At 24.3% G+C, this 26,343-nt stretch overlaps 1 protein-coding gene across 1 annotated transcript in view; it reads left to right on the plus strand.

Annotated features, from left to right (window-relative positions):
- LOC112688177 (semaphorin-1A) overlaps positions 1-26,343 on the plus strand; it is a 131,069-nt gene that overhangs the window by 8,280 nt on the left and 96,446 nt on the right. The window contains exon 2 of the mRNA XM_025561250.1: positions 5,977-6,442. Coding sequence (XP_025417035.1) covers positions 6,334-6,442 — 109 coding nt within the window. The 5' untranslated portion in view covers positions 5,977-6,333. The remainder of the gene's footprint in view (positions 1-5,976; positions 6,443-26,343) is intronic.

Here is a 26,343-nt window from a genome sequence, read left to right on the forward strand (position 1 = left end):
ATTATTTGTTATTTTCGTGAAATTATCGATGTAAATTATTTAATAATAACCTTATATTTTTCGTAAATATAAGTGTTTCAAAAGTTATTTGTTAGTTTTAAAATCTATTGGAAATCTTATCTAGTTGTAATTTTATAAAATTTTATAATTTTCTTAGGGTATAAAGAATTTGAATAAAATTGGTAATAAACTACTTTAAAAATATTAATAATTTTATTACTATATAGATGTTTATTGTTTTGTTTTAATTTAAAATATATTAATATATCTTAATATTTTTTTATGAGTGTTGAGTTATTAACTTTCTTTCTAATAATCTTTAATACTTGATAATATTAATAAAAACTGGGTTCTAATTATTATTTCTGCAATGATATTTTTTTTACTAAAAAATAATTTTCCAATAAGATACAAGTTCTGAGTGTAAGTAAGTCCTTATTTGGTTATTCATACTTACAATGTATAGTATTTATAAGATGCTTTTAACGTATGTTTATACATTTGAAAGTAATGATAAATTATTACTTTCGGAAAATGATTTTGATAAAAGTCAGTGTAGTACAAATATTGAGTAGCTATATTAAAGAATCTAACAATTTTAAACAAATTGTATGATTACCGTTAACATTTGTAAGAACAGTTATCTAATTGGTTCTTGAACTAGAACATTTTCTTTAAAAAAAAGGTATAAGTACATTTTCATAAAAAACACTTATTTACACTTGCACTTATTTAGAGTTATATATAATATTTTTATATTATAAAATACACAGTTACTAATTTTAAAATAATACATTTTTGAGTTGTTTTTAGTTTTTCTTTCCGCTTAGAAACTGAAAAATTACCTGTTGGAAACTTTTGTGTTATTTTTATTTTGTTAAATGAAATTTTTAATATATAGAAATAAAGAAAATTACATATTTTGGTTTATAATTATTTTAAATATTAAATAATGACTTATTATTTTGATTTTGTATGTACTCGCATTACATTATTTATCATTACGCAGATGATATTATTTATAAAATATTTTAAAATACAATGCCTCTTATACGTTTTAATGAGAATTATATTCTTATATCAATAGTTAAATAAAACTAGGTCATAATTAATATTTTTTGTTCTAATGCCGTGATATTAAATTCAAATGAAAAATTGTGTTAAACATTAAAAGAGAAAAAGTATTAAATACTGGATAATTAAAAAGTTCACTTTTTCGTTCAGAAAGCTGATAGGGGTTTTATAAGAGAAGGAGGGAGGGGAAGATTTCATAAAACATTTTACACTATCATCCGGCTTTGCGTAGCATATACTTTCTGAAAAAGTTTTGTAGTTCTACACCATCCTTTCCTCTCTTCTTTTCTGTTGCCTTTATCAGTGCACAGAAAATACCGGCGAGTGTAGACTAATTGGACGAGTTTAACCAAACTGTTTTGGCATTATTAATGTGAACTGTGGAAAAGCCATAAAGCACATATGTGCATTACACAGGGTTGTTGTTGACCAAAGTTTCAGAATCAAAGAAACTCACAAAATGCATTTTAAGTTACAACGGGTAAGTAGGTCTCGATAGAGTGTAGGCTTAGAAAGTTTTAAAGACCGTTAAAAATGTTTATAAAAGAAGATAGAGTTTCAATTACGTTTTAACATTTTTTTTGGTAATTTATGATTTTACTCTAATTATAAATTTTAAGGTAATTGAGTAATATACTGTATTTATAGATAAATATTATTTATATCTTGTATATGAAGAAGGTTTTTTAAACTGATCAACTTTCGATTTTTGCAATAGTTTAGTTAATTTATTTAAAAATAATGTGTATCATCGTCAAGAAAGTATTAACATATATATTTTTTAAATAAGCAACTTTATATTCAATGTGTTTTACCAAAGTCAATTTTATTTAATATTTAAAAATAATTAGATTTAGCTTTGCCATTTTATTAACGTTTGATGTTTGATATTAAAGTATGCCATAATCAGCAGCTTTTATTGAGGGGGTATTGTGGCATAGCCTCAAATCAGGGGGTTTGGGGAACTTATTCCCCCTATACCTAGCTGTGACTCCCAAAAATTTCAGGACATTATATTTCAAAATATTATATTTAGTGATATAATTATTTTGTATGATGGTGAAAGTAAGATTGGTTAAAGAGGTCTGAGGGAAAAGTCCTCCATGGGTTTGTTTGGTATATATTTTTCAAGCCCCCCCCCCCTCCCGGATATTAAATTTAAATTGCGCCTATGTATTGGGAATACAACCCCCTAACAATATAGGTGTTCATTTATAAATAAAAATGTCATAAAAGATACCAGTGTAGTGTGGGCTTGTTGCTGAAATGTATTGTAATCCTCTTGAGACATTTTCCAAAATTAATATTCGATTGACGGTTGGAATATACTATTGACTTGTACTAGCTGATTTTATTTTGACGTTCAACGACCTTTATTATTCAAATGTAGTGCGATACCACTGATATGACATGGATGAAAATTCTATATAACTAACCTCTTTGCAAAGGTAATGCAAAATTTGTTAATTTTTTTTTTTTTAGACCTTGCAGTCTACTAGTATTTTAGTCTTGTGTGTTTTATTTTTAATATCTTTTAGGTTCGAAGAGAAAATTGGACTATCAGTTAGATGATTAAGTACTTTTTGTACTTTATCTCACATTTTCTAAAATCATATTTTCAAAGGTCTAACTTAATATTAAAAGTTAAATCATAATTATTAATTACATATAATATAATTTATATATTGTGTCTAATAAATGAATTATCTTATATGTATCTATGCAATAATAGACAAAAATAAATAAAAAACATATTTTTCTGTACATTCACAAGATAGTTTGCTGAAACAATTTTTATAGATCATCTTCTACAATTAATATTTAGTACATTTTTAAATTAATACTTCCTCTTTTTCTCCGGGTTTTCTTGCCGTTAGGGCTATCTTGTCTCACAATCAATTCTCCAGTCGTTTTTATTAATTGCGAAATTCTTCCAGTTTACTCTGTCTCCTAATTCTTCGACATTCTTCTTAACTAAATCTTCCCATCTCAATTTTGGCCTTCTGAAGAGTTTTTCCTACTGGATTCTGTTTCAATACCGTTCTTACTAGAGATTTCTGGTTTCTCATTGCTTATGAAATCATTTTTTCACTCACAATTGAGCCAAGATATTTGAATGAATTAAATCTATTCAGATCTATCCAATTTCTTACACTATCATATATTCAGTTTTTTGTTCATTAATTTGTAGTCCTACTTACTGCGCCAATTTATTAGGTCTTTCACAGAGCCATTTTACTTAACTTAAAATTCAAAAATATAAATTTTACAACTTGAGATTCGTCCATCAGCGCTATATCATTTGCGTATGCCAGTAGGGGAATAGCTGAGTTTCGGAGTTTTATTCCTTCGTGACGTTAAATTTTCATCTCTCTTATTATTTTTTCCAAAAGCGGGTGGAAAAAATGGATAATATGAAAGCAACCTGTTTAAGGTCAGATTGTACTTGTATTGGCTCCAATTTCATGCTTCTAACTCTAATTTTTACCATAGTTTCCATGTTGCTTATTGAAACTAAGTTGACCTGCTTCTGGGGGAAATCAAACTTTTTCAAGATATTTATAAGACTCCTTAAAAATACTGCTGTATGCTTTTTTGAAGTCAACGAATAACGTATGTATCTCTTTATCGAATTTTCAAGTTTTTTGATATAGCTGCCTAAAAACAAATATTTGTCGTTGACTTTCTTGGTCTAAAACCACTTTGATATTCACCAATTGTCTGTTCTACTTTTTTATAAGTAATAAGTGCAATTCGACCATTGCCCAAACAACGGATGTTTATATTGTTAGACTAGAGAGAAAACTTACTCAACAAAATAAATCCTTTTTTCAAACATTTTTTTTAATGTTTTATATGTGTTTGAAATTTATTTAGTACAGAAAAATTTGGAATACAGTTATTATCATCATTCACCATAGAAGTCAAAAATTATTATGAGAGTTTCAATTCATAAAAAAATAATATATGAATAAATAATAAATAGATAATTAGTGCTAATTTTTTGGGAGAAATAATCTAATGCATGGTTTAAATAAATTATTTGAGCATGTATCATTGATGTATTGGAAAATGTTTACAAAACTTTTAATTCGATCGCTCACTAACTATAATCACTTAGTAAACTAACTACATTAGGTAATATCAGATATTTTTTATTTTCTCTTCATCTTCATAATATTTGGTGACTATTGTAGAATTCATACAGATAACTTAAAAATTAATTTTATTTTCAACCTAATTATTATAATTTTTGTCATAACTGAATGTTTAATTTTAACAGTCCACCTTTAAATACTGATTAGTAATCATAGTTTATGTACGAAATTTCTCTTAATTTCTCACTAGATATTCCACATATATTATACATAATAAATGTATAAAATATATTATTTTCAACAATTCTAATTACATTTATTAATTAATATATATAAAAAAAAAAAAAAAAAAATTGGGAAGCAAAAAAAAAAGAACATAATTTATATTGTATAAGCAGGGTAAAGATTCGTGTGCTTTTTTTTAACTTGTATAAAATACATTTTTTCTTACATTTTTTTTTTTTTGTAGATTTTAGTTTATTGTTAATACAACTCGACGATTATTATAAGGTTAATTATGTTGTTTTAAAGGAAATGTCCAAACCTTGTTGATAAGTTCTTGAATAGTCTTTCATCCGAGAGTCAGTGGTTTGATTGAAAACGGTGTCCGATCAACTACTGCGCTCTGATATAAACTTTGTTTACAGAAAATGGGTTTTAGGCAATTGTAATGAGAATTATATAATTTTAAACTTAACTATTTTTGCATTTTTAAATTTTTTAATCTTCATTTTTATAAATTATTTTTAAAGCATATTATTATTTATTTGGAGGTAATGGTTATTCGTTGTTGGTTTTTTTGTTGTTGTGAAATACAGTAGTACGAGTAGTTTATATTTTTAATTCAACTGAATAATTTATATTTTATCTTCAGTACTATTTAATTAACAATTTTATTAACTATTGTCTTCGACATCAAGGTAAAATTTAATATTTAGTAATGAATATTAAAGCTGAATCATAAAAAATCTGCCAGTCTCTTTATAACAAGGGTAGATCTTTCATTTAAATTGAAGTTATCTTTACACAAGTTTAAAGTTGTACTTGTTTACATGATAGTTATTTATTCTAATAATTTATACTATACGTTTTAACTGTGTATATATATTTTTGAAGAATATCTTTGAATGTAATTTTTATATAACAGAAAATATAAATAAATTTCAATAGATATTGTTAGAAAAATAACGTATGGATATGGCAGTACATCTTAAATATTCCACTGGTATTTAGGTGTCCTTCAATCACATCAATCCATCTTTACTCGAATCTTTCTGTATATTATTTCCTGTAATTTATATTTTTTACAAATTGCTTAATTTTATTGTAATTTAAGTATATTTTGATATTTTAAGTATATTAAAAAAAATAAAAATAAAATATACTTGGTTTATTATTTTTAGGATTATATTGTTATAAAATCAAAAGATTTTCTTGGGTGATGAACTAAAAATTTTAAATTCAAATATTAGGAGTATCCTATAATAGTATAATCCTTTTTTGTATGTATGTGTTTATTGAGTCATAAGTATTTTATTAGTTTTGTAGTAAAATATTTCTACAATTGGAGCTAATTATTTTTTTCTTGTTATATGATAATCAAGTATGTGCAATTATATGTGAAGTACTTGTCACATTGATTATATTTAATTCATGAGATAGACAAGGATTTTAAGATTGTTTAAATTATTTAATTTTAGCGATAATGTAATTTAAATTTTTTTAAATAAATCACTATAAAACAGTGTAAGCTTTGAATAAATATATTTTGGTATAAAAATTATTTTATTTAATTTTTTTCCAGGTCCCAGTGGTTGATAAAATTGTGGAGCGCCATTACTGCCATCATCAGATGACCATGCGCCAATCGGGTCATCTCGGATTCGCATTGCGTCAGTGGTGCTAAGTCGAACCGCAGACGGCAGTACCGCCGTAACCGTTTGCACTAACGTACGCGCGCACTCTTTCGACCATAATATAAAAATATATAGTAGTAGTAATAATTGCGTGTAGTGTAAATAAATAGTATTTTACATTTAGTTCGGTGATAAAGTCGCGTTTTGATGTGTAAAATTGATCTATTCACTGTTATTTAATTTATTTGTTTATTTTTACGTAAAAAATATAATTTCCGATGTGAACCGTACTCGGAGGATATACAATGAAAGGTGTAATATTCGCTGGTCTGTTGCTGATTGTTGCTCAGTGGTGGGTTCCTGCGAGCGCAGGATGGCAAGAGAACGTGAGACCAAAAATATCAGCAGTTCGAAGTAAGATTTTTTTTATGTTTTATATAGTTTAATTTACAGATATTTCAATAAACATAATGGCAAAATATTTTCTTTTTAGCTAAGTATAATTTTAGAAAAGATAATTTGTTATAGACCATAATTTAAATGTTAATTTTCATTTGGAATGCAATGGGTAAATTTATGAAATCGTTTATCATGTATGGGATTTTCAACCAGTAATAGATAACACTGTTTCTATGCATTTATTTTGATATAAAAGATTGTAATGAGAAAAAATGTTATTAATTAATTTTTGCTTAACAAGCTTATTAGGTTTTTTTTAGTTATTTTAATTATAGGTTATAATAATTATGATGAAGTAGATTTAATATTAAAAACCAGGAATTCATAAAATAAATATATTATCAAGTAATTTTATATTTATATTGCTTTTAACATTTATTTGTATATTATACTACCATTGAATAACGATAACATATTATATATATATATATATATATATATATATATATTTATTTATTTGAATGTTAAAAAGAAAGTAGTTGTTTGATTAGGTTTTTGAACATATATTTCAAAAAGTTAATGAAGGTAGTAATTACTTTGGATTTTAGGATTGTATGTTGCTGTCTATTAAATAATTAAAATATTAAATTTTTATTTTATACTTCTTATAATTTATTTTTGTGCATAGTTAATATTTGAGAGTATATATATATATATATATATATATATCATGTTATATATTTTAAAATTATATAGAAATAAGATTTTATCATTTTTTTTAAGTACCTATTTTAAATTTTTGAAATATTTAATTAATTTTATTCTTTATGGTATAGTAATGAAATTAATGAAAGTACATTGCTTATTTAGGTATTTTGAGTATTTATTAATTTACATTTTATTTTATTTAAGAATATCCATGTGTATATAATAAACTTCATAGCGTCATACCAAACTTGAAATTTGATTTGAAAGTAATTTTTTGTAGATTATAAGTAAATCGAGTAAATAATTGATTTTCTATAATATGTGTTTTTTTTGCACACACGATTTCGACCAGAAGACTTGTTTCGATCATCAAAATGTGAAATGGTCGTAATAAGTTTTATCTTAATAGTACTTTTATAAGTCACTACTATTAACTTACCATATTTGTAGATTGCAATTCGTAGGTATGATATATTCTCAAAACATAATAAATCTTAAATATTTTGAAAATAATTCGAAATTATTGATTTTTTTGTTTTAAGTAAAATTTTTCAGAGATGTTATGTTATTCAATATTTAATCAATGAAATTTAAAAAACAAATTAATATGATATGTATATTTAATATTTTTTTCTTATAAGAAAATAATGTATGATAATTTATTTTATATGGTATATTTAGAAAAAATATTTTAATTTAAAATTTTTAATTTTAACATTTAGAACTAATTTTATTTCGATCCGTTCCTATTATTATATAATTTATAAATTTAACAGGTACCAACATTTTGGTTTTAAACTATTAAAACGTACAAACTTCAATTCTCTTAATTGTCCCATAGTGAGATACTTTGCTTGCTGATGATTGCAGTTAAATTAATTATTATAATTATTTAAACCCCTAAGTGGCCATTCAAAATATCCACTGGATTTGATCTCCCTTGGGAGAACAAGGAGCTAATAGGATCTTGTGTTCTGCACCAAAGTTTTCATTTTTAAAAAACGAGAATAGATTCATATATTTGTTTGCTTTAATGAATTAGTGACTTAATATGTATTTATTGGTTTATTGGTGATTGACTTTGTCCGTTTTTTAGCATAATATACTAGTAAAATTTTTATTAATTTCACAAAATTGTACTAATGAATTGAAATTTGGTTTAGTGAACGCTTTATAATTTTAAATGTTAAAAATAGAAAATCTAGTGTGTTTTGTGGTTTTCGTCATGAACAATAATCATTATCTATAATTATTTTTAAATTTGATTTTATAAATATAGAATACTTTATTCGGATGCTTAACTTAAAATTAATAGGTATACATTTTTTGAAATTTTCTTTAAATTATAAAAATGTACTAGAATATTAATTATTTACCAATGTTAGAACATTTTTTTAAGCAAATACAAAGTTTTTTAAATTTAACTTTAAAAAAATTGAGAGATAATGAGGATTGGGTGAGATGTAAGAGTCGAGTTGAATACAGAAATGGTTAACTGATTTTGTAAATCGTTATAATAAATTTGCTTAATTAATGTATCTTTAGCTTCGAAAAATGATTCCAAGTGAAGAAAAACGGTTCAGACTAAAGATTTATACTGTCATATTAGGATTATATGCTCCAAATAATTTTGTTATTAAACAAAATTATACTAAAAGAAAATTGTATTTATGTATACCTTTAAAACAACAACAGTTATAATTGTTACTGAAATATTTGTATTTTGAATAAAGCCAATATAATTAATAAAATATAATTATTGGTTGATTAATTTATTTGTGATTAAGATAAAAAGTGAAAACATTTTAAAATTTTACGGTTTTTTTCTTTTTTTAAAAACTTGTATCTTATGTTAGTTATAACCAGCGTTTCCCAAACTCTTGTTTAGGCCGGCCCTGTAATTAATATTTTTCCTCTTCGTGACCCACCAAAATATTTTATATTTATCATTGTGTAAAAAAAGCAAAATATAACAAATTTGAATATCCGCATAGGATTTTATAATAAAATCGAAGCGTTCATTTGTTACTGTTATACTAGTTGATAATCTCAGTAATTATCATTTATGTTGTAGATAATAGTTATTGGTGTTAATGAATTTATTTTTACTAAAAAGTTCAAATTATCAAATGAAATGATGAATATCAAATTTAATATGAGAATTTCATTAAATTCTGCGATCCGGTATTATATTTTCGTGGCCCGGTAATGGGTCGCGACCCATTATTTGGGAAACGCCGAGTTATACAATTATGTATACCATATTTTATTTTATTTTTTTTTTTTTGTATATTTTCGATCAAGAAATGTGTAATTTTAAAGAAACGTGTAAGATTCAGGGAAATTAATAACTATTTATTATGATGGTAAAAACAAAAATGTCTAATTGTTTATTTAAATATTCTCCAAAATACTTATAAACAATTTATTTAGTAGAAAATAAAACGTAGGACATACTTATTTAATATAATCATCATGTTTTTCAAAATTGTATTTTTTGTCATTATATACGTCATTTAAAACTACATAATATATACTTATTCATTATGTATATGATTTTGGTTTTCAAATTTTTACTTAATTTTATAAAATGTTTTATAACTATTAAAATATGGGTTATAATTAAAAAAAAAAAAAAAAAAAACAGTTGAAAAAACAAAAGAATTTCGTTAATTATAATGATAGTCGAAAGGGAGGGAAATAATTAAGCGTCAGATGTATGTCGTTAGTTTAAAAATTGTATTATTTTTTTGTTGTAATAAAAATTAAAACAAAAAAGGCATATTTTCATTATAAACGTGTGTAAAAAGAATGTTTAAGTTTCAACAATGTTTTTCCAATAGTGATTCACTATTTCTGGGTTATGATGGGATTTTTGGTAAGCGCGATAGGGTGAAAATCATTTTTGTTACATGACCTTATTTTATAGTATTTTATATGCATTGGGGGAAAAAGCACGTGGGCACCATTTAAAAGGTTGTCGAAATTACCACTTAAGAGTACACGACGGGTGCGGTACACTTAAGGAATAGTTTATGGGAGAAGAAGAAAGGAAAAAGGATAAATTAATATTTTTAAATTTCGTTTCAAATTTCTATTGTATTTTTAATAATAATAGTTTTCATATATTTATATAGTTATGTATTTATTTATTGTATTGATTGAATTTAAAGCTGTGTGAAAAGAATTGGATGTACCGTATATTTGATGTAATTATATCTAAGTACTATTATATTTCATAAATCGTTTAATTTCTTTATATATGTGGTTATTATTTAATATTAACACGATGTAACTCTTCTATCTTTTTCGATATTTATTTATTTTAAAATTTGAGTATACAATTATGAATTCATATTTTTTCTATTAACAAATTTAGTAAAGTAAAATTAAATTATATGTATAAAAATATATAATAAATTGAATTACAATAATTGCACTGATTTCTAAATTAATTTGAATACCATTATTCATTTTTCGTAAATTATTAAAATAATTAAAACAGAAAATGTAGGCTGGATATTTCTGGTTTTTAGTTATATATTTTATTCTCATTTTCATTAAACGTATTATGAGGAATATTTCTATAACATTACATATTATGCAGTCTTACTGATCTGGAATATAAATTTTTGACTGCAATCCGTTTTATAAATTTAATGATATTATATATTTAATTTAAAATAAATAATTAGATTTGTACAGAAATCATAAAATTTTAGTGGTTTTAAATCTTTCACAAGTTTGCTTAACTTGTTAGTAATCTATTAAAAATTAAATTAAATTATTAAAATATAAAATATTGTCAATATATATTAAGTATATGTATACTATTATGTAATGGTCGAGTGCTCGAATCGTTTAATCATACACAGAGGGATACTCTGGTTTTTGTTTCCATTTTATATTATGTGGGAGTAACATATTCCAATTGATTGCATTGTTTGAATATTCAAAAATTAATTTAACAGTTGTATAGAACAGTTTTTAATTATACAATGATGTTTTTGTATATCTTATGTTTTGAAAAATTTAACTCAGAATAATTCATTACCGTAATGTTAAATTAGTTCTAAAATATTGCAATGTTTCGTTTAGTTTTTTTTCAAATTTTTAAATTAAATATGATTTCTTACATAAACAATAAGTTCCAATACATTTAATAAGGTTATAGTTAAAATATTGAGGTATAATAAGAACCTAAATTTGTACATAAAAAATTGTAATTTTTATAAAACTGTTTTCTATTAAATTTCTAAGCGTTATACTTGAGTACACTTTTATAATTATAAAAATGTATTAAAAATGGTCATAAGTACAAGTTCTTTGTTATGTTTATTGTTTTTATTTGTAAACATTCAAAAGCAACGGTAAGTAATTTCAATAGGAAAACGATTATGGGCGAGAATTTGTATAATATTTATTGAATATTTGTATAATTGTATATACTCTTATGTTTATATATATATATATATATATATATATATATATATATATATATATATGTTAAAATATATGGTATTTAAAGGTATTTACAAAAAAAACTATAGTTCATTTAGAGGTTCTAACCAACTGCACTGCTTCAGTTTATGATGTAATGAGATTGATGTACTATATCATATTTGGTATTGATTCTACACATAAAAATTTGTTAAAATAAAATTTAAAATAATAATATCGTTGTTTAATCATGAAACTATTTGCTTGAATTAGTATTTAATAACTAGACAGGTAATATAATTATTATATTATTATATTATTACAATTATATTTGATTAACCTATTTTTTAAAATAGATTTTGAATTTTATGATTTATCCAATTTTAAATTGTTCTAATGTTATGAATAATTATTTTAGTAAATAACCTTAATATCTTAATAGCTTTACATACATTTTTAGGAAATATATAAAATATTTTTGTTATTAATTGTGTATAAAATACACAATATATTATGTATATGTATATTTATAATTATTATATCAAGTTGTGTATAAAATATAAAATATCTTTGATGTTTGATAACTTTCAGACTTGTGTAGTTAATACTTTGTTATTTTAATTAACCTGTTTTAATTTTATAAATATAAATAATTATTATTCTATAGCCTTCTTAAATAAAATATTTCATTACGCTGAAGTGCTTTGCAATTATAAAACGTGAGTATAGTTAAAAGTAGAATTTTCATGGTATCCAATGTAACAAGAAGTATAGCAAATGTAAAGTTGTATAGTCGACATGGGTTTACATTTCTGCGACCGCGTTCCCCACGGGTGCACTTCCAGCTGAGTAACTCACATACGCGTTAAACCGCAACAACGGCTCACCATCTAAAATATATATTTGGGCTTTAATTTATATTACGATTGTCTATTCTGATCAACTATCCAACCAAAAATACTTAGATCTCAAAAAGATTATTATATATTTATGAAATAAATTTAAACGGTTAAAATGTATCAATTTTCAATTTATTTTGGTTTGCCGATAAAAAAAAAAAATGGATCTTGTAGGATTTTTATTTTAGCTTTTTATTAAAAATAATGTTGGATTTAATATAGAACTGAACTTTATTCTTAATATCAGTAAAAACTAAATTAAATTGTGTAATTGAGAAATAACTGAAGTGAATTTAAAATTTGAAATATTCAACTGAAACTGTATAAGTTTGAAATGTCTAAAAGTTTATTTTAACTGAATTTCTAATTACCTGAAACAAATGAAAGCTGAATAATTGACTTTCTATTCATTTTAAACTCATTTGTTTAGTATCGTTACTTGTTGTAATTAGAAATATATGAAAAAATTTCTCCAGTCACTCGTTTTTTGTAGATATTAACTTAAAAAGTAATTACGTCATAAGATAGATTATTTTAATATTTCAAATCTACATTGAATGTTTCGATGGAGATTGATAATTTTTGTAAGACCAATCGTTGTTCATCTTAGTGTTATTGTTTAGTCTTCAAAAGAACACACAACATTTTTCTGTTTTCATAAACTACCCCCCTGTGCAATAATGTGTACTATAAACATACAAGGTATGTTTCCCATATAATATGCAACATTAATTTGAATGTTGAATTTGCGTTAATGTGATGTCCCTGATACTGATAATGTCCGGTGTTTACAACCTAATCATCAACTTTTTAAATCTGTTAATTTCTAACATACCTGCAACTGCAATATAATGTTTATAACAAAAAGTTATACTTGGGTTACATTGTAAACATAGTTAGAACGTCATATTCAAACAATGAAACCTACTAATAATTGGAAACAATTATAATAAAATACCACAACTCGTATGCGGGTATCGACCTCCGAACACCGACATATCTACCTAGACGGGTCTCTAAATCCTACGCGTTACTACCTATCGGCTATCCTAATCATATTGACATTAGGTTTATAATGGACGATATTTAAAGTGAATGGAAATCGATGGTTTTCTGTCTTTACTACCATACGAGCACATTATGTATGACAAAATAAGTAACTGATTTTTAACTAAGTTTTGTTACTTTTATTTTTTAATCAACATAAGACATGTAGTCTAAAACTGTCTTATGACGTGACACATCAAATAGTATGCATACGGACATTACTCTTATAAATAATTGATTTGATACCCCTTGTATTTTTAAAATAGTATATTTTTTTTTTTGTGAAAAACTGAAACATCGATATTATTTTGCTGGTACGTATTACAAATCACAATAATGTAACAACCCTGTGACATATAATTTATAACATTGTAGGTCTGTACTATCATATAATGCCTAGTTATATCGCCGGGATGAGTGTTAAATGTTTGTTTTATTTAGACAGAATAGATACATTGTATACATATTAAAAAGTTACGTTGATTGTACTACGTAATATGTTTGTTTCTGGATGTGTTGAAACATCCAGTGCACACTGGGACGTTACTTCAAATATGGAGATCATAACCTCCAGGAAAAATTTGAACTTTGCTTAGGGACACACTAAGGTGTAGGGTCTTATAAAGGATGCACGGTTTTTAAAAACCCTAGAACAGCTACAAACCAGAAAAAAATTATGTTTTTCTTCTACCCCCGTTTTAATCGACCGTTGAATGTCTCTAAGTTTCAACATTCCCATTCATGGTAAAATATACGTCGAAATCAGAAAATAGCTTATTCGCTGCATCATCGGAAAGCATCATATTATTTCTTGACGAATTAAAAACTGCTATCTATTCATCTTATTATTAACATCTGTATTACATATATTTTTACAATCAACTCAATTCTATGATTAGAATAACATTTCAAAATTACTTTATTTCATAATATATGTTATACTTGCATTCTAAAAACTATTTCCATGTTTTTTTTTTTTAATTTTGTTTCGTAACTTCCATTTTTAACTTTAAAAATCACTTTTATGTTAAAAATAATAAAACAATTAAAAATTAAAAAGTGAAACTGTTCGTTCTTAAATAAATTCAAGTTAAAATACTAATTCAGAATAATTTTTATCGCTTCATAATACGAACTGATAGCAAAGAATAAGATCTCGTTAGAGGTAGTTTTGTAACATTAAATGCAAGTACTTATTATAGTAGCAGTGTAAAACGGTCTGTATTGATCTTAGAACAAGTACACACTTTGTACCTTTTTTAGTTACATTTATTTCGGTAACTTTCGCTGACACTTGGGTGCTTTCAATGTTGGCTTGTTTGGTATGGCTGCTTGATAAAGGGTTAACATAGAGGGTAATGTGCGAGAATCTCTATGCTGGTTATGTATTGTGGGAGTATAACGCCAACATTGCCGTTTTAATTTGTGGGCAACGCAGATGCTTATATTCGCTCACAACTCACTACACGTATACTGCACAACTATCAACAAAAGGAATTTGTCACTAAAACAATAACTTTTCTTTTTTACACTACGTATGAGAATATAGTTTAATATATTTTAATTTTGTATATCAGGAAGTTTAGGCACTTAATGTATTTAAAAACAATAATATTTCTACATTATTTTTTTAAACTAATGTATGATTAAAATATAACAGCATTTTTATATTTTTTAAATATGTGTTTGTTGAAATTAATTTATAGTGTTAAATGTTAGTATGTATAATAATATTTTTGTTAATAAGTATATATTCACTAATTAATTATTAATTATAATTTTTTTTTTCTCATAATAATATAATATTTAATATTTTAGTTTGGTTTTTATTCTAAATTTCAAACTTTATTAAAGTTATTTCAACTATTTAAGGTAACTTCCCTGTCAAGACTAATTTTAATAATCTCTAAAAAAACTACCTGAATATTTTTATTAATATAAACTTTGAATATTGAAGTTTTAATATTTTGCAAAGTAGCAATTTTTTTATACTCTTATTTTTAAAAACATATGTAAACACGTGAATAGACTTAAATTTGTTAATATTGGTACTTTTGTTCAATTGGTATCTATTTTCAATCAATTGGCTTATTGTTTTTTTTTTTTAATTTATAAATATATACATTGATTTTTAATAAATAATTGTTATTTTCATACATTATTTTCTCTATTTTGCATTATTTTTTCAATTAATTAAGTAATATCACTAACATATTTTTGAACATTTAAATATTTTTATTTCAAAAAAATGTTTTTATATGTATTTAGTACATTTAAGTACCAACATAATTTTTTTTTGCGTGATAAATGTGTTATCACATGTTATTTCATTTGCTCAGGACTATATTAAAATAATAATAAAATATTAGTTATTTTAAAAGTAAAAATACTTTAACTCATCTATTGAAGACAATTAAGATGCTTGAACGTTAAGCAACCATGGACCAAATTTATATCGATAAGTGATAATAATAAATGACAAAAGTGCTATTTAAAACAATTATGCTATTGATAGTTGTATTATTAAAAATTCATATAGAATAATAGTTTAAATTTTTCATTATATATACTACATATTGAATTTAAGACATTTAATGAGAGTATAATTTTTTGCTTTTTATTTGAATGTGCTGTACTTGATCCGTTTTTAATAAATTACTTATATTATATTTTGTTTAATATTTAGGTAGCGTACTATGTGCATTTTATATTGTCTTTTTGTTAATTGAGATGACATCATGAGTAAAAAAAAATTTATAATTTTTATTATATTACAGTATTTTACCGCCAATTATCAATTAACTATATGCGCTTAATTATCTGCTGTAAATAGTTACGGCTAACTTTTTCTCACGGTTTTTAATTTAAAATTTGTTGTAGATTATATGAACAATTATAGAATATTAAAATTAAAGAGCAATAATAATGTTTTTTAGATTGAATTTAATAAAACCAATCATAATTGTGTGTTGTAAATTTTCAGCGTTTTATAAATAAAATGTTTATTAATAAAATATGGATGAAGTATTTTTATTAGAAATATACAATATGTATTTGATTATTTCTGAGTATTTCATGATTATTTTCTGCTCATATTGGTTTTCTTTAGAGTTAACATATTTTTGATCATTTATTAGTATTATGAATATCTATCATATTAGAACTAAAATATATGTATAAATAATAAATGCTACTTTTAACTTGACTTTTAAAAATTCTTTAGTAAAATATAAATATTATTTTTCAATGTAGTAGTAGTTTCAATTTTTTTCGACTGAATCAAATTTTTTTTTTTTTTTATTAAAGTAGCTCTGACTGAAAAATTAAAAATTAAAAATTGGTTGATTTTAAATTTTTTTATAATATTTTGACGCACATTATAATATAATGCGTGGTCAAAATATTATGTATCAAGTGTGGATTTTATACTAATTTATTTTTGATATTATAATGTATTTACCTTATGTAACTTATTAAAAAGTAATTATTTCAATTTCATTTGATTTCATATATTCTATTATTTCTATAGTTTTCATCATAACTAGTATCAGTTTAAAAACTAATATATTAATCAAACAATTTATAAAACAATTTGATATAATTATAAAATTAATTCATTCTTTTATTTTGAAATTAAAATTGCGGATCAATAGATTATGAACTATTTCTCAAATTAGAATGTATATAACATAATATATTACTGAATTATATAAATTTAAGTCAGAATTATAAAGAGGGTATAAAGAGGTAGAGGGGGGGAATTCTTAATTTTTTTAATTGGTTAATGTAACACTGAAAAATAAAGCTTTTTATTAAATATTATAGTTTAAAGACTAAAAATGTATTCAAGTACTAATTCATTTATTATTGAATTGATTAGAAATTTGAAGTTTTTTTTTATTAGGATAGATTGATTGAACGATTCAAGTTATAATATTACTTACTATGCTTCTGTGTTTGTATTTTTAGTAAAAGATAATATTCCTTTATAGATGTTGGTAGTTTCAATATTATATTCCTATATAAAACTCTCTTGGGATAATATGGTTTGTTTTTTAATGTCGCCCCTGGGTTTATTAGTCACTACACCGTCTTAGTCAAGTATTAATAGTATGAAATACTCCTTCATCCTTTCTCCTTTCCTGGTTGAATGACTATATCATTATATAACACTAGCCTTAAATCTGGAACCGTTGCATTATAGATACGAGTGAACGCATGCTGTATACATTGGACTCTTGATTCCCTAGGGTTGTAAATATTTCATCACTGAGGCCGGCGGTGGCCTTATACTTGTGGACTTGTATATGTGTTGTATATTCAATGTGTATATTTATATCTATGCATATGTATGCATGTACAGTACATAAACGTAGTTTATACGTATGTACACACATATGCATGTTTACTGTATACATATATGCATTTATACGTACACATACATATGCATCTACACACACACACACGCAAGCACGTACGCACGCACGCACACGCACCTTGAAAATCCTAAGGAACTTGTCAGATATTAAACCCGTGGGTTGATACCATGAATTCAATTCAATGAATCCACACCCTTTTTCAAAGCTCACATAGAAATGTTGTTTTCCTTGGGTTGGTAGTACTCATTGTCTGCCAATTTTTATTTTATTTTACAAAAACCAAAAACAAAATGGCACTGTGTAGTTATGTCGGTAAATATATGTTGATGTTCTATAGTTGAAAATAAAAATAATCTAATTAATTATTCATATTTATTAATTTTGACTTTCAAAAAAAAAAAAAAAAAAAATAAGTAAAACAGTAAATGTACAATCACATTTTAAATTACTGTTATGTGAGTATATTAATATTAGCTTCTCGATTCATAGAAAGTAATTATAAGTTACTTCAGTATGACTAAATAAATATAATTTTCATATTATCTTTTAATCATATTTAAGTTCATATTGGATTAGTAAAGGTTTAAAGCCGAGAAAGTAAATATATATTACTTTTTATTTATAACAGAATATAAAATAGTTTTAAATTTTTGTTTATATATATATATATATATCTTTAATTTTTAATGATTTATTTGAAAGTAATTGAAAAATTATAATACGTTTAAATAGTTTTTTTTAATCTTTCATCTTACTTAGCTTGTACATAGTATTAATTGTGTATCGTTTAAGGTATAATGATTTGAATCATATAAGTCTTACAATAAGTATTTTATAAATGATTTCAGTATTTTTTCGGTATTTAAACTTCTTTGTACGTCACAATCAAACGGTACATATCATAAAACTTTTGTGCTTTAAATACTTATTATTATTTTTATTTTTACCCAGTTGGACAATTGGATAAGATTATCAAAAATATAAAAATTTAGTAATATATTTATCAAAAATAGTTGTAAATAATTTTATTTAATATTTCATAAAATAATACATTCTCAATTTGTTTGATATAAATGAAAGTAAATTTCTATTGTGCTTTTTACCGAATAAAATGTATATGAAATTATTTATCGTATAATATTTAGATTTAATAATTTTAAATTAGAGAAATTATTTTGATTTAGAGTTTTGATCATACTAAAATAGTATATATCTTATTGAATAAATTTAGTTGAAATTGAAACAATGTATTTGTGATTATCGCATTAATTTTAATAACTTTCTCATTTAATGTAAACAATTAATTTCTAGTTTAAGGTGTCTTCAATACTAAAATTATTTTATTTGTTTATTTTAATTTTATTTAAAATTAAATTTTTTAATGGAAATTATGTTAACCAATATTATATTGTTTAAAGTTATATATTATTTTAAAATTATTATATTTAGTTATGTCATTATTTTAAAATATCTATTTCATATATTATTGTTGATTACAATTCAAAATAGGGTGTCCAATGGACACTGTCCATGTGTCCTGTTTTAAGCAGTACTGTCTTGTTTTTTCAATTAGATTTAAACAGGACGTTTTCCTTGACTGTACTGTTTTAATCCTATTTTCACTATTTTTTCATCAAAACGTGATTTTAGTGATCAAATAATAAAAAACATTGTCTATAATAAATCTGGGTACTTTTCGGCTATCGTACTCCAACGGCCGGCGGTGGCGGCCTAGAAATAGTGATTCCGTTATCGTATTCTGTGCTGTGTGACTGCTGACGACGGTGGCTTGTAAATACCGATTTTGATATTATAATAATAATATTATTTTATATAAGTCGTTCATCACAAACTATTATTTCAGTTTTATAATATACATTTTTTATACGTTTTTTAAGAAATTGGTGATCTGCACTACTAAAAAGGTTGGGAATCGCTGATATAGTACAAACTGATCGATTGTACCCATCACTAATCATTAGTATACGTCACGGTCTTGTCCATTGTATAACGTGCTGTGCGTGTTTATTTATTTTTACAATTACGAAAAAAAAGTGCGTTTTTATTTCAAATTTAAAAACAGAATTTTATTTTTTGTGTGAGATACTGACGAAATTGGAATAGTATTTTCTATGATATGTATTCCTGTATTTTCAATTGAAAATGGTGGCCGATCAAACATAAAACAGCATATTACCAAAGCGAAAAAACATTTATGTGCAGTATCTTCTATATCAACTAATAATAAAGTAAATTCTTTTTTTTTTTAAATAAAACACGGTTAGATTACCTGATGAAAGTGAGCAGGTCGCTACAGAAAAAGGGTGATTTTATTTTCATACGATCGTACATAATCATTCTTTTAGATCAATGGACGAAATATCAAACCTCTTGTAATATACTTAGTATAAAAAATTATCTTGTGTTTGTCTTAAAAACGAATTAATTATTGTAAATGTGTTTGCTCCTTTTTCGATGCAAAAAATTTCGTAAAGAATTAGAATTTGTAAAGTTTGCTATATGATAGATACTTCAAATCATGTAAACTTAAAAGTTTTGCCAATTCTAATTCGATATTTTAATCTAAAAACAGGGGTGCAATTATAAATTTTGGAAATAACAAATTTATGATGTGAAATTGTTGGTATATTAATGAATTATATTATTGAAATTTTAAATAAATATAAATTATTAGATAAAATAATCACATTTTCAGTTATAACTTTAGTACGAAATTTGGAGGCTCTAATAGGATAGGAATGAAGAATGTTTTTTTATTACTAAATAATAGTTTAAAAAATAAAATATGTGGTATTGTTTGTGTACTGTTCATATTTTAAATAATGACAAACAATCAAGTGCTGATATTTTACAATTCGATAAAGAACAATAAACAAAATTTTCCAGTCATTTCATATGTATATATTGTTTGTGCCAAAAATTTGAAAAAATGTTGCAATTTTGCGAATATCGAATACAAAAATACACTTTGAAGTGTTAAAACCCGTTGGTTATTTTTATCTTTTTAATAATAATTGAAATTTTTCTAGCTTTAAAATCATGTATTATCATTTATTGAAAAATGAGGTTATCATTTTGACGAATTAAAAATATTTTGATGGGTTCAATTAATAAATTGTCCTATTTGGGATGATGTTCAACAAAGTATACATTTTTTTATGGTAATAAACAAAAAAAATAATATCCATTGAAAATTTGATGAAGATTATTTATTCCATGAATTTAATCATGTAATAAATATTTTTAAAAAACGAGTTTATGAATAGCAAATATTTTTTTCAAAAGTGGAAGACAAATGGTGTAAAATTTTCAAGTACATAGTAAATTAAAATATTGGCCTACAAAACATATCGGGAATTATTGAATATGCTTTGGCAATTCCCGGAACTAATGCGGCAGTTGAAATAACGTTTTCCAACATAAATATCTATATTGTGGAATGATGAAAAAAATCGTTTTCCTACAGATAATATAAAATTTATAACTATTTTTAAAAATGATCTCAAATTCTTGTAATGAATTTTATAATTTTCTTCTAAAGTAAAGTTAATTATTAGAAAATTAAATTCAAATTAAATTCAACACAAAAATAAAATCTTGCAAATAAAAAGGAACTCCAATCGATATCAGAATAAAACTTGTAAAATGTACAATTTTTTTAAAAGTTGATAGATAGTTTTACTATATTATAAAAAGTTAATAGCATTATTAATTTTTTTGTTAAAATATAATATATAAGTATTATATTATTTCGGTTATTAATACATTTTTAATATTTATTGCAAAAAAAAAAGTGTCCTGTTTTTTTTAAATATGGACACCTTAAGTTAAAATACATTTTATTATACCTGTATAGCTATACTTCTGAATAATACAACGAATAACATTCGTTTATTTATTATAGTATATTTATATAATATAAATATATATATATAATATACGTCTATTTATTAATTTATTGTAGTGTGTATATAATTATTTTATGAAATAGATTAAACCATTTTTGGACATTAATTAGTTTAAAATTTAAATAATTTATGTAAATATTCATCCATAACTATGAAACCCGGATCATTTACCATAGGTAGGCTACACTAGTTAATATAAATATTTATTAGTTACTCAAAGTTGAAGAATATTTTGAAATTGAAATTATTTTTTCAAACTTATATTTAAAAGGTTCATAACATTGGACATCTTAAGATAGGCATTTTATAAATTCATAATTAAGTATCTGAATAAATAAATTATAATTAAACAAAGTTGAATATATTATAATTGATGGATATGTTTTGACTTGAGATATCTCTCGATTGTTGTTAACCGGAAATTTTTTATGTCAATGTTTTAGTAAACAGAGTAAGTTCCGGGTGCATAATTGTTTGGATTTAATTCTATGATAGTTTTATATCAAATAGATATGATAATATTTATAATTCGTTTCCTACGCTTAATACTATTCAAATAAATGCTAATTTAATTTAAGTTTATTTGAGTATATTTATTTGTGAAAAATAATTATATGCATTTTTATGTTTATTTATTATAATTTTAAACACAGAATGATTTTAGTAAAAATAAATCTTTCATTGCTTTAGTTTTTGTAATAATCAGTTTATTCAGACCAATAAAAAAATATATATAGATATACTTATCAAAATATATTAAAAAAAAAATAATAATAATCCAATTTCTTATATTATTGATTATTATTATATATATTATTATTATTATATTATTAAACTATAGTATATATTAGTAAGACTACTTTGTACGTTTAATGGTAGCATAATATACTGTAATGTTGATGTATATAGTATATTTATTTTTCTTTGCTCTTAAGATATTATTTTGACAAAAGTATTATTTTATGACATTGATCTAGCTTTTTTGACGGGTGAGAAAAAAACAAATCTGGAGCCAAAAAGTAAAAAGCTCTCATGGATTTACTCCACCGGGTGTTAGAAGTGCATGTAGTATTGTCTCTCGAGATCTTCATAACTCACATATTATGACGTCCACATGCTGTATTCGTGTGTTAAAGTTTTGTCGCCTGGATTTTTGCCTTTTGTTTTCGGTCCTTTCCTCGGTTAGCGTCCCTTAGGGAATTTAATATAGCTACTGGCCTATATATAATGTCGAGTGCTGTTGGAATTCAGCAGCAAGAGTGTCCCACCGAGACATCCGACTTTCCATCTCTTCTCCCTATTGTCGAAACCGGCCAACATTAATCAAACAATGAAGTGACCCAAAATGGGAATTTCTTTCGGTGTCAATGGTAGAGAGAAAAAACACGTCTTGTCGGTCATTTTCTTTTCGCTTCCAATCATTGGCAATCATTCGGTGAGGTACACTTAAGGGAATTATCTGAAAGTTGTCATGCATCCATGTCCTCTTAGGTTCTAAAAAATGGATAAAAGTGAATGGATTTGACAGGAGTAAAGGATATCAATCTTGCATACTGGACATTTGGTTTCAAAATATTTATAGTTTGTAATATATGTATATCTCATAGATACCTTTTAATAATTTGTTAAAAAAATGTTTGAAAATATATTTAAAATTTGTTCAGTTTCTTAAATTTTTTAATAGGCTAAAAGTGAATTATAATTGTATAATAATACGTGAATTTACCATTTAGAAACTAATTATAATTGTTAATAATAATAAAAATATTTGAAGTCTGATTAGTATTTATATCAATATCATGAAATACGTTGTTGGACGAAATTATGATTAAAAGAAGTATTATCCCTAATTATATTTGTTTATCACTTTAACTATTATCTGTAACGGTAACCAAAACAAAAATATTTAAGCTTATGTCAGGTTTATTTATTGTTGTAATAGATAATTATTCTCGGCAGGTTAGGTTAGTTTTTCATAGCAGGTGTCAATAATTTTGATTGAGAAAAAGTAGAATATAATGCTATTGCCATGAATTATTAAATTTAATCTTATATTTTCCAATTACGAGATTAAAGAACTGTGAAGTAAACCATTTATATTATATATTGATGCCTGAAACGAAAAGTATCATATTCATAAAGAGTATGAAACATTAATTTTTTTATTAAAAGAAAAGTAATACATTTGTAGTGTCACGAATATTATTAATTAGTGGGTCTCTAACTTTTTTGTTCGAGAAGCCCTTATGTTTCTAAAGAAATTTACAGAGTCCCGATAAATAGTGTCCATGCACTGAGAGAACATATAACATATTTTTACTTACTTAATAGTAAAATGAAAAAGTATTAACTTAAATTGAATCGATTATCTACTGAGGATATACCATAATTTGGATTAGTAATGATTATCAACAACGCCAATAACTATTAGTGTATTTTAGTAGTGCACTTTTTTGAAAATTGATCAAGATATATTATAATGTGTAAAACATAATTATATTATGAAAATGGAAATAATAGTTATGTTAATATTTATTAAATGTCAATAAATTGTGTAAAAAAAATGTTCATTTAACAGTAAAATCTAGTAGGTTAGAATTGAAAGACCAATATCACAAATGCAATAGTAATTAACATTGTTGATAGTACCTTAATATCATTTTATTTTTCCAAAAAATGATTTGTATAAGCATATATTTGTTTATGTATATTGTATATTTGGTGTAGTATTAGACTTTGTTATTGGTTTTGTATTGTGAAATATATTAGTTTTTACAATGGTAATCATCGGTTTATATCAAAGTACCCTTATTTAATCGTATAATTTTGTACGGCTAAGTACGTGTCAACTCTTCTTTTCTCTTGTGCATCTAGTCTCATTTTTTCTCTATCCTTTTCTTCTGTTTTTCAATAAGCCAATTTGAACATCGGTATTTACAACAGTAGGATTGTGTTTTCATACAATATGCTTGAAAGAACATGAATCGTTTTACCATATATTTATTATTTACTTATTGATAGTTAAAAAAACTAACTACTAACTATCGACTTTTGATTTTTATGTGGAGGAAAAAGGGTATTTTAATGAAGCTATTTAATTAGGTATATAGTTATAAGGTTAATTACGATCGTTACGAATGGTTTATGATGAAAATATCGATTTTAGACGATGTGTAAAATCACAAATTTAATTTAAAGACTATGAAGAAAAACGATTATAATCAATATTCTTAAACTGTATAATATTGCAGTTTTAAAGTTACAGAATTCAAAAAACTAAGAAACAAAGTAAAACAAATAAATCTAATTAATTACAAATAAATGTAAAAAATGCATCATTTTTTTTTTTTTTTTTTTTAGTGAAATACAGAATCTTTTTCACTATTCATTTTTAATATTATGAAATAGGTTATGAACTTAAGGTAAGTAAAGACTTCATTGCGGAAATAAAATATGCTATCTTTTTTACTTAGCGAAATCGATAACTGAACGTTTTCCATGTTCGTGAATGTACTACCTACCCCTCTTTCAAAACTTTTACAATATTAATTTCTATGCACGTTTAAAATTGTTTAGATATACATATATTTATACATATACACACTGGGGTTGTAGTATAAATAACGCAAGGATACAACTTTTCGCTTATATGGCCATGTAGTTCGTATTCGTTTTTATTTGCCCCTTTATATGTTCAGAAAAGTGAATTTTAATACCCAGAGGCCTATAATATGCAATCGTGCCATACATAAGCGTATATTTGATGAAGGCTGTGTAAGCGTGTGTTGGTTGGCTGTGTAAGTGGGTGTTTGCGCGTAGTATTTTTGGTAATTAGCTTATGAGCGTTTTTCCGATGTCCAGTGGGAAACAATAGTCGTTCAAACAGCCGTTACATACATGCTTGGATAAACCAAAATTACACGATTAGATATCTTGAAATATAGACATGGGATAGACATGTGACTGAGCATTTTTTCAAGGAATAGAATATGAGTTGTTAACATGTATAATAATTTAGATTAAAATTTAAGTATAACATTTGAAAGAAAAGTTTCTTTTCGTGAATATATAATAAAAAAATCTATTTACTATTCTTATTGCCATAGTTAATCTTCAAGACTTATACTAATTTTGAAATTTCATTAAATGTACTACTTACATTTTTATTATTCGTAGCGAACTGTAGCCGACTTGGATACTCTCCAAAAATCTTTACATGTGTTTCAGGCGTCGCTTTGGGCTATACAATTTCTTAATTATTTCGAATCTTGCTCGTTTGCATACAAATGGGAAGTTATCTATTTATACGTATTTTTTCATCCTTTTCACCTCTCAAAAATCTTTCATGTAGTACAAAAAACACGATTAAGTCGGGTGAATATTAAATATTAAAAATATAAAAATAAATTTTATTTTTATGTGCTAAAGCAACAAATCGTAGAAAATGTTAAAGTACTGAAAATGTGGAAACAAAAGAGAGAAAAAGTACAATATCGAAAGTACATTTATTTTTA

The sequence above is a fragment of the Sipha flava genome, unplaced genomic scaffold (assembly GCF_003268045.1).
Source record: "Sipha flava isolate LNK unplaced genomic scaffold, YSA_version1 110_pilon_pilon, whole genome shotgun sequence".
In the NCBI taxonomy this organism is placed as follows: domain Eukaryota; kingdom Metazoa; phylum Arthropoda; class Insecta; order Hemiptera; family Aphididae; genus Sipha; species Sipha flava.